At 42.2% G+C, this 16,560-nt stretch overlaps 1 protein-coding gene across 2 annotated transcripts in view; it reads right to left on the bottom strand.

Moving 5' to 3' along the window:
* ABCG1 (ATP binding cassette subfamily G member 1) overlaps positions 1 to 5,964 on the bottom strand; it is a 54,726-nt gene extending 48,762 nt beyond the window's left edge. For both annotated transcript variants that reach the window (XM_062573760.1, XM_062573761.1), the window contains exons 1-2: positions 5,923 to 5,964; positions 2,425 to 2,668 (exon numbers count right to left, since the gene is read on the bottom strand). In XM_062573760.1, the coding sequence (XP_062429744.1) occupies positions 2,425 to 2,668; positions 5,923 to 5,964 (286 nt within the window). The remainder of the gene's footprint in view (positions 1 to 2,424; positions 2,669 to 5,922) is intronic.
* Positions 5,965 to 16,560: the final 10,596 nt, after the last annotated feature.

Below are 16,560 nucleotides of genomic sequence, written 5' to 3'. Positions count from 1 at the left end.
TTGTTCTCCAACAGATAGCATGGCTACATACATTTTTAATAAATAATTAAAAGATAGCAGGAATGCACACACAAAGTTTTGATGTTGAAAGAAACATTAGAGCCTTGAGCCTGCATATTCTTCAACAAATTAATAACAAGATGCATAAGCTACCATAGATATGGTAGCCCTTCTTTGGCTGCAGCTCCAGTGTTGCTCATATCATACATTTCTAGACTATTAAAGCCTTGGTGTTCCAACAATGACAGAGAATTTCCAGACAGCAACAACATACTTTGTGAACAATCGCAAGTGGAATCTTTAAGTCAGTGAATTTATAGATTTAAGGTGAGTGCAGGTATCAAGTATGGCTCAGCTGAGAAGCACATTGGCAAAGTCATACCTCTTAAAAATAACTAAAGCACACAATCATATATTTTTATGTTACTAAGACAGAATTCCTCAAGGAAGAGCAATTATGTCATTTAGTACACAAAGTTCTCCTTAAGAGTTCAATATTTTCTCTTGGGTTTCTTTTTGCTAACAGGAATTTACTGCATGCCCTAATTTTCCTTCCAAAGAGATCACTAGTCACACACAAAAAATCCACAAATCCTCAAGAAAACACGCGGTTATACAAAGCAGATAAAGGTATAAAAAGAATATGAATGCAAAGTAGATGAAAAAAAGACTGCATCCCCTTACACTCACCTTTCAGAAGTGGAATAGACCAAGTGCCTATAAAGCACAGGGCTGAATATCCTTACTCCCACCATCAGCACCAGAAGCACTGTCTCAGAGACAGCTGTGCTAAGTAAAACTGTATTGTGAGAGGAAAACAGAAATGCTTCACTTCCTTGAGATGCATCCAATATCTGCATCATTTTGGTGTGTCCTGCCTTACAGGCTGCTAACTCTGCTGTGCATTAGCAAAGCAGCAAGGAAAAGAGAATCCTGATCTGGGACTAAACCTCAGGATTTAGTCCTAGAAATAGTCAATAATTTTCATCAGTTAAAAAAAAATGGTATAATTAAAGATACCCATCCTAGAAAACCAAGAAACATGGATGGGCTGACATGCCTACAGCTCATAGCCTTGATTTCCAAACACAAGATTTTAGAAGAGTTCATTTCCTGCTGTCAAGAGCCTTCTTAAAGTCCAAGATGCTTGCTCTTCTCAAAGTGCACTGAAGAAATAACCATTTGACAACACAACCTATTGTAAAAGTTAAAAAAGTCTTCATCTGTGCAGATACTAAAACTTTGACTAGACATAGTCCTGGACAACCTGCTCTAGCTGACCCTGCTTGGTATCCCTTCCAACCCCAACTATTCTGTTAGAAGTTAAAAAAACAAACAAACAAACAAACATCAAAAAAACCCACTTTCTCAGAAGGCGGGAGCACCTGCTCTATGAGGAACGGCTGCAAGAGCTGGGCCTGTTCAGCCTGGGGAAGAGAAGACTGAGGGGGGATCTTATCAATGTGTACAAGTATCTGAAGGGAGGGTGTCAAGGGGTTGGGGACAAACTCTTTTCAGTTGTCCCATGTGACAGGACAAGAGGCAATGGACAAAAATTGAAGCACAGGAAGTTCTGCCTGAATATGAGGGGGAATTTCTTCCCTGTGAGAGTGACAGGGCACTGGACCAGGTTGCCCAGAGAGGTTGTGGAGTCTCCTTCTCTGGAGATCTTCCAGGCCCGCCTGGATACAATCCTGTCTAACCTGCTCTAGGTGACCCTGCTGAGCAGAGGGGTTGGACTAGATGATCTCCAGAGGTTCCTTCCAACCTTACTGATTCTATGACTCTATTCTATGATTCTCCCCACCACCTTCATCTTTGAAATACTGCATGTTCCATCATCCCAGCAGTAAAATGTAAACATGCAAGATCACAGGACACAGATATTTGGCAATGCAGCTATACTACATTTAATTCAGACATTTTAGAGGTGGGAGGTAAAAATAAACTGTTTTATGAACTATTGTCAAGCCAATATATCCATCTACAGTATCTCTGAGAGTGCAATGGGCCTTATGCGCCACTGCACCAGGCCCCTGGGAAGTGTCCCTTCGCCCATTAGGGAGCAGTGGAAATCTCCACATCCCTGAAAAGGTTGCATTGTCTTCTGCTTCCAGAGCAGAGACAAATACTTTATCTGGCCTTTGAATCAGTCCTGGGACAGTCTCCTCATGCTCTCTTCAGCCATAATTTGCTTTCAGTCTTTGTTCTTTATTTTTCATTCAGAATGAACATTTTTTTTCCTTACTCTGAGGAGTTTATCTGGTAAAACAAGAACCCAAACTTGTTGCAGCAACTGAGAAAACATGTTCCCTTTACCAGCTTTACTCACCATCCACAACATACTCATTCCACCTATCATGACCATCCACCTGAGCAGATAATAACATTTGTATTTTAGCTAAAACATTAGATTTTCCTTACCCTTCTTCTTCCACCATGGCCCTTCCTGGATAGAGTATGACAGTTCTTTAAACTCAATGTTCACAGCTGGTCTGCGGGGTAGGTAGGAAAAACGATGAGCTTCTGTCAGAGTGTTGTCCACCTTTTTTAAGTGCCCATTCATCAGTCGAACATCTTGGTTGTCTGTGCCATTTGATACCACTTCATCCACTGAAACACACACTGACTTTGGCTCAGCCATAGTACAGACAGAACTGCTGGTATTCTGGAGAGCAAAAGTTGAAGAAAGGACAAACATCACAGACTTTTGTTTAGGTATACATTTCAAATCTTTTTGCACCAGAAGAAGTATCTAATAATATATGAGTCCTGCAAAACAATGTGCTGAAAGGTGATGAGAAAAAAAAATAGAACAAATTTTTGTTTGTTCTGCCTATGTCTTGACAAATAGATAAAGAACTCCTGCATACCTACTACTCATAGCACACAATACCCATATATTCTAAGTATAGTTCCCACTATGCTGTGTTCGGTTTCTCACACACTGGCAGAACTTGATTTTAGTTGCTCTGATTCCAGGGCTTGTACTTGGACTGAGTTATTTGAGCTTGGTTTAGCTCAATTGGTTAGAGTGTGGTGCTAATAATGCCAAGGTCACGGGTTCGATCCCCATACGGGCCAGTCCTTTGAAGGCTGGACTAGACGATCTCCAGAGGTCCCTTCCAACCTTACCAATTCTATGATTCTATGAAAAGTGAAAGGGAGCTAGTAGAACCATTATTTGCAGAGACATTTTAAGAGACAGGCATTCAAAAAATCTAAGAGCTCTTATTCCTTTAATTTTTATATATTTGTGTAATATATTTTTGTATATATAGAATATATTTGTGTAAATGTGAAATTGTGTATGTTCACGCTTGCACAAATTCAGAGAAGCATAGTTTTCTGGATGATTTGCTCCAATAATGATAGTTCAGGGACTCTGCAACCAAGAACAGTATACCTTCTTTCCTAGAGGTCTGTTAGGAAAGCATAGACCTTTATATCCAAAATCCTCGCGTATCTCCAAATTAGAGCACACCTTCTTTGCTCGTGAGTGATCCTTAATGGAAATCTTATTGCCTACATAGACATGTTAAACCATGCTCCAGTACTTGCACACCTGACACTGCGGTCAATGCGCTGTGCTTATGGCTGTACCTTTATCACACTTCACCCATCACAGAAATCTGTGCAATTCAGCTTGGCATTTTTTTGACTGAATCACTTCTCCCTCCTCTCCAGAGCATGACAATGACAATGACCTGCTGCCTGCGCTCTTTCTTCTTTTTTATTAGTCACACAAAGTCAAAACTTTTTCCATTCCTTTTATCTGAATGGGCACCTCACATTGCCATCAATGGGATGTGTACCAAGCCTAAAGGAAAACAATCATAAATGCTCTTCAGCTAAGCAGAATTTTGAACAATTCAGAGGATGTTGTCATCTGTTGTTCTGAGTATGTGATGACCAGGGTCAAGCATCTGCACAGTTGACTACTGCAATGTCTAATATTTTTAATGCAGAGCTAGATTGGAAAAAACTTCTATAGATAGCTTATGTGCCAGGCTTTCCATGCTGTCACATCTGTCCAACAATCTACCTGTCTCCAGAGGTATCTGCTGAAAAGCAGGTGCGCTGCACTGCTTTTCAAGGCATCAGTGCTGAACATCCTCAAACTAAGAGCTGTAGGATCATGCCATTGTTCCCCACACACTTGTCCTCCAACACAGTTAAGATGTCACATTCCTTCCTTTCACTGTGCCATTTTCATCCTCTCCGTCATAGCCCATGTTTTTTTTCATTCATGTTGAATAAGTACTGCTGTTCACATTAGTCACTTGTCATGAATGCTGATGGAAAACCCTAAAAAACAGTCCTACATAACCAGTAGTTAGCTAGTGTCTTCAGGTTCTGCATGCATGAGCCCCCTAATTCTAGACATAAGAATCAGCTCAACTTACTACATTTTCTTGGGAGATTTTAATCAAGCTCTTAAGTAACTCAGGTCAGGTATCCACTAAGATTTACTTCCAGTTTCTTAAATAGTTGAGTGTAATGGCATGTAATTTGAATAGCGTAATGTGAAACATCTTAGAACTGAACAATTAAACCAAGGGAACCTCCCTCATGCCTAAAAAATGAAAGTAGAAGGTGAACTAACAACATGCACTCCTGCACGTTTTCAAGACTTACTTTTTAAGTAACTCTACATGTTATATGCCTAGGCAAAGGCAATCTTAAACTGTTTGGTTCACAGAAACCACTGAGTACCTTCACATGTCAGAGGGGGTTATTCAAAACCTAACTCTCAATGAGCAGGTCACCTTGAGTATTCAGGTAACAGTTAGAGCTACTCCAGGTTAAGTCAGCTCAAAAAGAAAGCATCCTTTGGACAAGATCCTTGCTCTCTTCTTGCAATCTGGCTTAATCACCAATCCAAAACCAGAGGATTTTATCCCTGAACAGTAAATAAAGCATTTTGATCATTCAGTCGGTTGAAATGCCTGCTTTCAGCAGACTATGACACAGTCATTCCAACCTTAGTCATATGCTCACTTCCTCCAGGGACAATCTGCTGTGGGTGATGATCACCCCAGGAGCCTGGGATCTTGCAACTGGCTCTGAGCTGCAGGACCAGTTCTGCTTTCTCAGAGATGGGCACTGCCAGCAGCTACAGACTTAACTGCGCCCTCCACAACTACTCTCTGAACACACTTCAAGTCCTTGCATATATCTACTGGCATAAACCAACCATTTGTTTTTCTACTGACATATATGTACAATGGTGTATTTGAAGTGATGCGCATTTCAAATACATCTGTGCAACAGATATAAAGAGCACATGCTCTGAAAGACTCTGCTTTCATCTTATCTGATTTTGTACAGTTTTATTTCTAAAATTCCTATACAGAGTTTAATTGCTTCCTAGTGTTTATCAGGCACAGCAATAAACACATTCTCATTTGAAGTAGTGAAATGCTCCCACATGCTCTGTATGTGCTTTCACCAAACAACTTCTCTGCAGAATTTCCTCCTCTTCCCATCTATCAGCAATCTTCCACCAAAGCCATTATATAAAAGAGATGGAAAGGTTATAGCCCCTCAGCAAATCTGTGAGAGGGGGTAAAGAAAAAAAAATCACGGGATGCGGTCGCGGAGCACGGAGCATGCTCAGAAAACCCGCTAATCCCCTTTTATTAGCTCAGGCAAGAGGTAACTAGCGGTCAAATCCCGCTACGGGCGGCGGAGTGCAAACCTGCTGCCTCCCCGCGCCTGGGTACCCGGTACCGGGCACTGCGCACCCCTGCCCCTGCCCCGGCTTTCCGAGGGTCCCAGCGCGGCAGAGCCCCTCGCCCGCCGCGTATCGCACCGCACCGCACCGCACCGCTCCGCTCCGCTCCGCTCCCCTCCGCGGCGCCGAGCCGGCTCCCGCCGCCGCACTGCGCGGAGCCCCGCGGCGGGCGCAGCGCGCCTTACCGAAGCGGTGCCCGCGGAGAAAGCCGCCATCAGACAGGCCATGTGCCCGCCGCCCGTCGCCCGCCGGCGGCCGCGCTCGCTCGCTCGCTCGCTCCCCGCCGCCGCCGCTGCCCCGCGCCGGCTGCGGGGGGCGGGCGCAGGCGGGGAGCGGCCTCGCCACCGCCCCGGCCCCGGGGCCGTCCCCCGCCCGCCCCCGCGCCGGGCTCCCCGCCCCGGCGCGCCTTTGCCTTTCGGGGCGCGGGTGCGTAGCCCGCCCTCCGGGTGCCCCCGAGTTTCCTCGGGGAGGACCTGCTTTTCCTCCGCCGTCTGTGGAGATGCTCCTCAGACGCTTCGCCGGGCCACGGCGCGCTGGAAGGGGCTTGAGGAGAGCCGCCGAGCAGTGCTTTAGCGCTGACAGCAGCTGGTCCCACAAGGGGATTGTGGCTACTTCCCCGAGGGGGCAGGGGGTGCGAGTACTACCTAATTATGGCTCATATCCGCTCTCTCTTTGGCTCTTCAGACCCTGAGACTCCCAGCCCAAAACATAAATCACACTCAATTGATGTGTAAACCAAGCAAGATATTGTGGGTCAGAAATGAGAGAAAAAAATTCTGAAAGTGACAGAGAATTTCCTTCATTTGTTTTCTTTTCTTCTACCTCTCAGCAAGATTCTGTGATATTGAGTACAGTGAAGGACAGAGGGCTTGAAGCAAATCTGCGCCAGGTACTTGCCTGTCAAGTGCACTGGGTAGTGTTCACAGGGGTGTATTTGCACTGCAGACTTGGAGATCTCCAATTAGCTTTTAAATTAGCCTAGATTAGCCTTGCTAACCAGTGACAGAAAGTTTTGTCTAACCAGGTTACCATGCCAAAAGGCTAGTTACCAAAATATCTACTACTGTTTTCTGGCATCCTCTGAATCTAAGTAGTGGCCATGGAGATCAATGCTGAGGCTAGACTGTCACTAATGTCCCCTTTAATTGCTCTACAGCAAGCTTGGGCATTTCTGCAGAGACTATAAAGCCATAAAAATCCAAATTATACTTCCCTCAAAGGTTCTTGTGATAGTCAAGGTCTTAAGTAATACAAGTGTAGGACTCCACATAAAGAAGTTCCCAAGTGCAGTCCTGGCTCTCTCAGTATACTCTAGGTACAGTTAAGTAGGCTTTAAATTAGCTGGTATAGGCCCCAACAGAGCAGCTGGAGCATCACTGCAGCCCATAAACTTAGTTATCTCTGTGTTAAACAGAGAATCATAGAATGGTTGAGCTTGGAAGGGACTTCTGGCAACCATCTAGTCCAAATCCCCTGCTCCAGAAGGGTCACCTAGAGCATGTTGCCCAGGATTGTGTCCAGGTGGCTTTTGAATATCTCCAGAGAAGGAGACTCCACAGCCTCTCTGGGAAACCTGTTACAGTGCTCTGTCAGCCTCATGGTAAAAAATTCCCTATGTTCAGCCAGAGCTCCGTATGTTTCAGTTTGTGCCCATTTTCTCTCATCCTGTCACCACTCTCCAGCCTGTTGAGGTCCCTCTGAAAGGCAGCACAGTACTCTGGTGTGTCAACCCTCTCCCCAGGTTTGTATCACCAGCAAACTTGCTAAGGGTGAACTTTATCCAGATCATTGATGTATAAATTGAGCAAGACTGGACCCAGAATCCTCCATTTGAATGGGTTTTGCAGCATCTAATGAGCTATGCTTGCCACTCACAGAAGATCCACTAAGTTGAATATAGCCACAGTGTACACTTGCCCCATCATCCTTGGCTTTATAAACATGGTATAACCATGCCCAAATACCCACTAGACCTATTTTCTGCATGTTCTGAGACTCAGTTTACAACCCTCTGGAAGCATCAGAAAGAGTAAAAAGGGGCATAAATTGTAGCAAAGTTCTGAGAATTACATTCAACATGTCTACAAAGGATTTTATACATGAGTTCATAATCCGTTAGGCTTCTAAGCAGGAGGTTGTTGTAATACTGGGCATTCACACAGCATTGTACAGACACTGAGGTAATCTGCACAAAGCCCCTGGAAGATAGGTAGATATTTTATCCTTTTGTAGAGGGGAAGCAACATTTACATCCAGCCACGCAACACTGCTGGAGCAGGACTGCTGCTAGGAACATGTGAACGTCTGTAGTAGTTCAGAGCAAAGGCCCATCTCCCACAGTACCCTGGCTATTGTCACGGGCCAAAAATCAGGCGCTCAAAGAAGAGCACAGAACCATTATATATCAGACTTCTCCCTAGTCTTACAGTCTACAGCCTTTTTTGACTCAAGACTTTTTGACTTTCTGACATAGCAACAGCTTCTGAGTAATCAAATAAACTTCAGCAGATCTCTCTTCTGTTAATTTGTCCAAACTTACCCTCGAACATGTGAACTTTTACCATCCACTACATCCTGTGGCCAAGGAACAGAGCACTGAAGTTCATTGCTACTAATCTTGGATTCAGTCAGTAGATATTGCAGAATATAACACATGTAAACACATTGGGGGTAAAAATATATCTATCTGCTCTGGAGTACCAGAAGAAACATGGGCCTATACAGAAGTCCTAGCTGAAGACTTGAACTATGTTGGAAAAGAAATTTGAGAAATGGTTATCTCCAAATATTAGAAATAGAAAGAAATTGCAAAGATTATTCCAGTGAGAGTTTAAGGTTTTAATTACCTTGATTTGGAGCAGTTGTCTGTAGCACCTAGTATTTGTTAGAGCTTGTGTCATTATTTTCCCTTAGAAAAACTGAGAGGCTATATTATTTCCCTAAAAGACCCCCAAAGAGCTGTGAAATACTACTGTATATTTTAAGGCATTTTGCGGGTTAAAAAAACTACTTTAGGACATCATATATTTTAAGGTCAATAGAACGAGATAGAGAAAGAGCATGAGATACCCCAATACCAGTATATGTGCAACACAGACCCAGCACAATGCTTATTCTCCTCCTTATCAACTTCTTAAAGGCTCAGGGAGGAACAAGGTAAAAATAAAGGCCCTAACAAAACAAATTCACAGTACTGAAATCTGCTGCACAAACAAAAGTTTCAACTCAGTCTATAAGCAGCTTATGGTACTAAGGGCTGAACTGTACCTTTTATGAAATGGAAATCTATGCACAGACTGTCACCTTCGTGGCCTCCGTGTGCTGCCTGACTGGGGCTAGCACAGGTGGCTACATGGCTCATCTTTGTGCCTCCTCGTTCATGGACCAACAGTATATAACCAGTAGTATCACACCATGTTTTTGTGACATTATATGTCCTTGACCAAAATAGTGATATCTCCCTTATCAGTACCATAGCTAAAGTAAAAGGGAGTGGGCTCAGGTTGTGTGTTTGCTGTTTTACCTTTAACTATGTACATGAAAATTATCATTTACTGTTAGAGGTGACACAAAGACGCTCTTCAGGTTAGGCATAATATGAGGACAACTGATGGCTTGATCCTGTAGTCTTTACTCAGGCAGTACTCCTGCTAACTTCCAAGGGAATTTTGCCTGTGTGTGAGTACACGGTCAGACCCTGGGGATTTATTTTTTCACAGTGGCTGCAGTATCAGTATTTCACAGAGCTTCTTGTAAAGCATTGAGACATGAAACAGGCTGTGTGAAGCCAAATTCTATTTGATATCTATTTTGATATCACACGGGAAAAAAATCATTACATAAGATGAAGCATGCTAAAAATAGCAGTCTCCTGCATTTCTTCATTCCCCCATTAACTCTTCCGTTAACTTTGCAGGTGATCCCCTGGTCCCTGCAGAAGTAAAGATCAAGAACACAACTCAGAAAGAACAAAAAAGAAGAGAGAGATATAAAACTACATAAAAAAAATCCAGGTCAAAAGGGGAAACTACAAATGAAGGTGAGGACGAGCAGACAGGGACAAAACTCCAGCTCCTAAAATAGATTAGGAAATTGTAGTAGCTTCCAGGCTTTACAGCAGGGTAAGCATTACAGACAGTAGCTTGGTGCAACCCACAGGAAAGAAAAAGGACATCACAAGAAGAAATGAAGAGGGAAGGGCAGGGCAAAGTGGAAATTTATGGAAAGTAGGAGAGAGCAGATTTACAGCACAGTCATGGGAGGAATGTTAGTTTTGTACAGAGACACCAGAGCTATCAATACAAGAACTAGTTCACATATAGGAGCAGTCTAGCCTGGAGAGGTACAGAGCCCCATGTGGACTTATTTGACTGCTGAGATACAACATGTAGGAAAAGTTCAACCGTGAAGTGTGGAAAGTATTAAAGAAAGTATTAAATTTTTTAAAAAAGAAATATTAAATACAAAAGGCAAAATATTTTAGATTGAGTTTTCATTTAAAAATGCGTTGACTGAAACTATCTGTAACTTGCTATTAATTTTATCCAGTTTAGGCAGAGTTTAAGGAATTTTGAGATAACATTTTAAGGAGTTTGAGAAAAATGTCCATTATTTCTTTTTAACATTTAATAAAGAAAAATATCAGGGTTTTCATTTCAGTACGGTGTTTCTAAATCTATGTTTCTAAATCTACCTAAAAAGTCAAATAATCTGAGAGAACAAAGAAACATATCCCACTATGAAATGCTCACACAATTACTAACCTAAATAAAAACCCAACAACAATTTTCCTGAGGTGAAGCATCATTTTGCCATTTGAAGATACACATTGTTTTGGATGGTTTCTAAAGTATGTTTTGTTCCTTCCTGTTTCCTGCCTCAATTATATTCATAGATCTAGTGAAACAAAAGAGGGGAGAGTATTGGTAGCTTTGAAGAGCCTAAGATGAAGTTGAGAGAAAACTGATAGTTTGATCCTGTGAAAGGATAAAGAGCCTGGATTTGCAGCAACTAGTAGCCAAGAGTTTAAAAAAACACTTGAGTTTTTTTTTTTTTTTTTTTTTAAAAAAAAAAAAAAAGCAGAGAAGAAGAAAGCGGAATGAAAAGGGATTCAAAATCTTATTGAAAAAGTTATTTTAAAGAGATACTGTTTTCTGTTTAAGTTCACATGTGAAAAGACTTGAAAGACATCAACATAAATAATGCTTTCAGGTGCTACATCAACCATCAGTGACATATCAAACTTTATTTTACTACCAGGAAATTATTAGGACCTTTGCACCTAGTTCTGAACTAAAAAAAACTGTTACAGTATATTTTGGCAACAGACTGGAAATCTGAGGAGGGATCTTACTAAAATACAATGAAGCCCTTAGAGCAGCATTTTCTTCTCACTTCCTGTTGTTTGCCTTTCCTATTTATTGGAACAACAATCATATCTCCTCTCATTTTTTGTCATGTCTTTTTGTACATGACATTAATACTTCCCTGTCTGTGCTGGAAGTACGCAGATAATGCCATATGAGAAGAATGCAATCAGTCAGTTTAAACAGATCTGCCTTCAGATCTATTTAATATTGGAGAACGTAATCAGTCATTCCTTTCATGTTAGGTATACTTTGTATAATGGGTGGGATTCATCTCTCTAAATTTAGCTGTCTGGAAAATTGGTATCTAAGCTAGTTATGCAGGCTCTCTTACAATCAGTGGAGAGAAATGGGCACCCCTAAAGGAAAATTCAGCCTTTTCTTTTTAAACATTTACCTTGAGTTTGGGTAAATTCGCTGCTGGATGCATCTTTGCTTTCCTTTTGACTGCAGAGGGCTCCCAACTCCTAACTGGGAATACTCATCCAACCCTTAGATGGCCAGAGATGGATACCACCCAAGGTGTGTTCTTACAACACTTTTGTCTTCAACTAACATTTTCAGGAATATCACAAGAGGTTTCTTGTGCTTATTTTATTGGATATTTTATCCCTACTTTTTCACCCAGGCACTCAACATCATTATTCTGAAATTCAATGGCAAGAAATTCAAGAGCAAAGCAGCAACTTATTTCTTACCAATTTTAGTTGCAATTCATTTCTGTGGCTACTCCCTATTGTACTGATGAGAATCAGTAGGGCTCGTGCACTCACTTTGGTACAAGAAGGTTATTCGTCTGAGCATTTTGGCTCCAGTGAGCAAACTGAGAGGGATAACGCTGGAACAAAGCAGGTGCAATGGATTGTCTCGGCTCTGCGGAAGACATTGGTCCATTAGTCTGTGTTTAAATCCATTAGTCTGTACCTAAGTGGCCCTCAGTTACCATAGCCAGCTAATCCCAAGGCACATCAGGAGAGAGCAAAAAAACACATCATCATTCTTCTTGTTCAAAAAATAGAGTTATTTTGTCAGAGATTGAGCAGAATTTACATGAACCCACTACTTTCAGTTGGGTTTCAGCAACATGGTATACTTGTAGAGAATTTACTTTCCCTGAGTTATCATGAGAGAAGAAACAGCAAGGTTCTCTGTCTCCACACATCATCCTGGAAGCAGATGAGGGCTGACTATCTCTAGGGAAAAGTCTCCAGTATAGAGGTTATTTCAGACACATCTTGGCAGTCCTCCAGCACTGCCTGATATGTCCCCCTTGCCAAAGGGGAGTGGGATAAGAATGGGTTACCCAAGTAGTCAGTGTGCTCTTGGGGAGAGCACAAGTTCCAAACTCATACAAGGAGCAGGTGTAGCCCCTCCACACCCCTGGCAACCATCGTCTTCCTTTTGGCAATCTTGGTGCAGTGAACTGTGTCCTGGATTGCATTCTCTAAAAAGATCTTCTAGACCTTACATATTTCTTTGTAAGCTGGATGCAAGACATATTACATGTCCCTATGCTCAGCCAGAAGGCAGAGCATCCTGCTTCCCTGTGGCCCGGATGTCGTCTCAAGAAACCCTCCATAATGCTTAGCATCCCCTTCTCCGAGGCCAGTACCTACCCTCATCTTAACAAGACATACCAATGCAATGCTCAGACCACTGGCTAGAAATCGCAGCTAAGAGCAGGTGGATTTCAGGTATTGCATCTCCTCAGTCTGCATTCTCCAAGGTGAGCAGCACAGACTAGCCTCAGGGCTTGGGCATGGTGGAGTAAGTGACAGTGCTCACACAGTAATGGCTAGGGGGGAAAATGTTACAACTCTGTTGTGAGCAGATTTGGTGAAAAAAATACTCTCATAGTCTGATGAAAAGGCTAGAGTCTCAATTCACATGGCAGCTTGAGAGTTAGATGTAGCACCAAGACTCTCCTGAAACTCTCTTCACCAACTTAAGACCCCTGTACAATGCTTAAGGAGAGAGAGCATCAGGCACTTGGGAAAAAAGATACACAGAAGTCAGCACAAAAAGTTAGGCAGAAAGGAATACTGAGGAAAGACTCATGTCTCAGAATTTGAGCTCAGTCCCTGGAAGCTGTTCACCTGTTTCCAAAGGGGATTCTCAATGTTGATCCAACTCATGTTTTTCTCATAGAAAGCTGCTTATCCCATTACAGCCAACAACCTTGCTACTGAGCACTCATCTTGGAGCTGAAAAGCAAATTTCGAATTCAATTCCTGCTCAGTTTCAAGAAAGCTCTTAGACATGCCTGTTGAGACAGGACAGGGTTTGCATCATTGAAATTAAGTATTCTAAGGGGAAGATATTTGGCATCTCTCCTCTTGTAGTTGTTCTACTTGGATAATGTACTTAGACATTAACTGGGGAAGAGACCTGAACTTGGCCCTCAGACATTCCACTGCGGTTTCTCTGTAAAGTGAAACAGGTCAGGAAGTCAGGAGATTCACCCTGGAATAATACTGCCTTTCTATGAGGGACAGGAGACTTGGATTCAAATGCCCTGCTCCTGAGCAGCTATTGCACCTGGCAGAAAAGCACTTTAACTATCCACATCCTAAGGAAAAATAGCCCTTTCTTCAGCTCTGCCTCATATGATTTTGTACATGATCGGCAGCAGAAGTACAGATGATTTGGGATTTTAGAATCTTTCTGATAGATATGAAACTTTGATTATTCCACACGGCTGTGCCATCTGGTACATCTTCCAGGATCATTTTAGAAATGACATAAAGCTCCCTCCATGCTCCATACAGATACATACATTTATTTCCAGCACTGAAATCCCTGCAAGATAATGAGTATGATTTCCAGGCAACAAAACTGTTTGCGTCTCAGTCTCATAATGAAAGTTGCATGTTCTGCTTTGACTCAGGAAGCTACTGAAGCTACTAAAGCCCTCAACACTGCATAGTTACCAACTATGTATGAGAAGTTGCCTCACTCAGCCCTTCCATTAACCCACACGAGACTGATAGAGGAACAAAAAAACAACACACTTGTATCATACACTTACCAGGACTCCAGGCAGAAAGCCACAGAACAGGAGCTGGCAAGCTTAGTACATGTTTATTTGTTTGTTACATACGTTTGGGAATGCTTTTGTTCAAAATTACACCTAAGAACAAGAAATGAGTGTGATGCACTCTGTAAAAGGTACTTGGTCACAAGGCAGCAGAACTGTCATTACCTGTAAGGGATCCAAAATGCCTGCCCTGAACTGCACTCATATCTGCTATGGTTGTCAGAGAGAGCTGTACTCTGCGACGATGAGCTCATTGCAGTCCACCTTGGCACAACTGGTAGAGGCTTGAGGGATGTACGCTGGAGACCCGCTGATAATCTGGAGCTATCATTAACCTCATTTCCATAAAATTCAGTAGTACCTAATTTCCTTGGTTAGTCCAGCTTTCTGGGTATCACTGGCTGTTGTAAAAACCTTCTATGATAAGCCTTTCCTAATTGACACGTACTCTGCAGGTATCAGCTTGATTTATGAAAATATGTGCCTGGTTATATGTGATACGGTTACATTCTTGTGAGGTTTGCCTTTGTACCCTGTGAGAAATTGTACAATACTGTACAATACCATAGCATAAGCTAAATAGTTTAGCAACTGGTTAACTAACATACTTCAAAACAGTCATAGACTGTTAGATAGACCGTTAACTGGCAGATTAAGAGGGCCAGATCTGCTAGTCTGATACCTTGTATATCACAAGTCCTTCAGTCATTCTCAGTTACACTATATGTGAGTCAGTAATGTTTGACTGTCTTGGCAGGTATTTTGTCTTGATTTGACAATATCACAGGGAATATCACCATCTTTGATAGCTTATACCACTTGTTTACTCTACATTTTGTAGAGTATTTCAGTGTCTACTTCAGATTCCAACTATTTGTCCACATATATAATTAAGTCAAAAAGCCTTTACAGCTTGGTATTTTCTCTCCCCAAGTCCCCAAAAGATACTTAGGCAAAATAATCAAATTGCATCTCATCTTCCTTTTGGTAAGCTCATTAGACTGAACTCTTTAGGTCTCTCTGCAAGGCAGTTTCTGCAGCCATCTAGTCATTTATGGCTCTTTTTTATACCTTTTCAGCTTCTCTTTAAAGCAGTTGATGGAAAAACTTGGTGCAGCTGTCCAGCATCAGTCCCATTAATGCCATATGCAGAGTTAACATCACCTTACTTCTGCCCTGCTTATGCACTATTAATCCGAGCATTCCATTAATCGTTTTTGGCCACAGCATAACTGTGGGAGCTCATGCTGGTTTGATTATCCTTCCATTGCCAAATCCTTTTCTGAGTCCATTCCTGCTGGGATACACTGCCCTATTCTGCAGGTTTGACCTTCATTCCTTATTCCTAAAAGTGTATCTGTGCAGTCGACTATTTAAACACACTTCATTTAAGTGGGCCAAGCTTATCAAGAAGTCAGGACCATTGTGGGCAACAGTTCTAGCCTCTTTGTTTACCATTCTGCATAAGTCACACATCTTAATCAGTAGAAGAGTTATATTTACTTCCGAATCACTGATGCAAATATTTAATCACTTCAGGGCTAAGACTATCGCTGGCAGAATCTTAATCAAAACATGCTCATTAGGAGTTTCCCTAGTGATGACTGTTTTGAAGTATGTTAGTTAACCAGTTGCTAAACTATTTAGCTTATGCTACGGTATTGTACAGTATTGTACAATTTCTCACAGGGTACAAAGGCAAACCTCACAAGAATGTAACCGTATCACATATAAACAGGCATATATTTTCATAAATCAAGTTGATACCTGCTCACAGAAAAGAGAGCCATGATCTGGCAAGGACAGACTGAGAAAAGGACAGTCTTCTCAAAGCACAGTATCACATCATGTTTGGTTACATAATTCATTATTAAAGCCGTTCTACTATATTGTCTTGGGCTTCCCAAGCCTAATCCGCCCTGTGCCTTTATTGAATTTTGGTCCAATATTTTCATGAATTTACCCAGACTTTCAAGCTTTATTCAAAGTGATCAACATTTTCTGTAGAGATCTTTCTAGGAATATGAATGTAAATTACCCAGGCTAGTGATTTAGAAGTTGAGTTTCAGGAAGGGCTAAGTTTAGTTCCAGCAAGTGCTCCTCAGTCTTAATCATAGAATTATAGAATCATAGAATCAGCAAGGTTGGAAGGGACCTCTGGAGATCACCTAGTCCAACACACCTGCTCAAGCAGAGTCACCTAGAGCAGGTTAGACAGGGATGCATCCAGGTGGGCCTTGAAGATCTCCAGAGAAGGAGACTCCACAATCTCCCTGGGCAACCTGGTCCAGTGCCCCGTCACTCTCACAGTGAAGAAATTCCCCCTCACAGTCAGGCAGAACTTCCTGTGCTTCAATTTTTGCCCATTGTCTCTTGTCCTGTCACAGGGGACAACTGAAAAGAGTTTGTCCTCATCGCCT

This window comes from Rhea pennata, chromosome 1 (genome assembly GCF_028389875.1).
Source record: "Rhea pennata isolate bPtePen1 chromosome 1, bPtePen1.pri, whole genome shotgun sequence".
In the NCBI taxonomy this organism is placed as follows: domain Eukaryota; kingdom Metazoa; phylum Chordata; class Aves; order Rheiformes; family Rheidae; genus Rhea; species Rhea pennata.
Note: the sequence above shows the minus strand (reverse complement) of the source record. Positions and strands in the feature narration are given on the sequence as shown.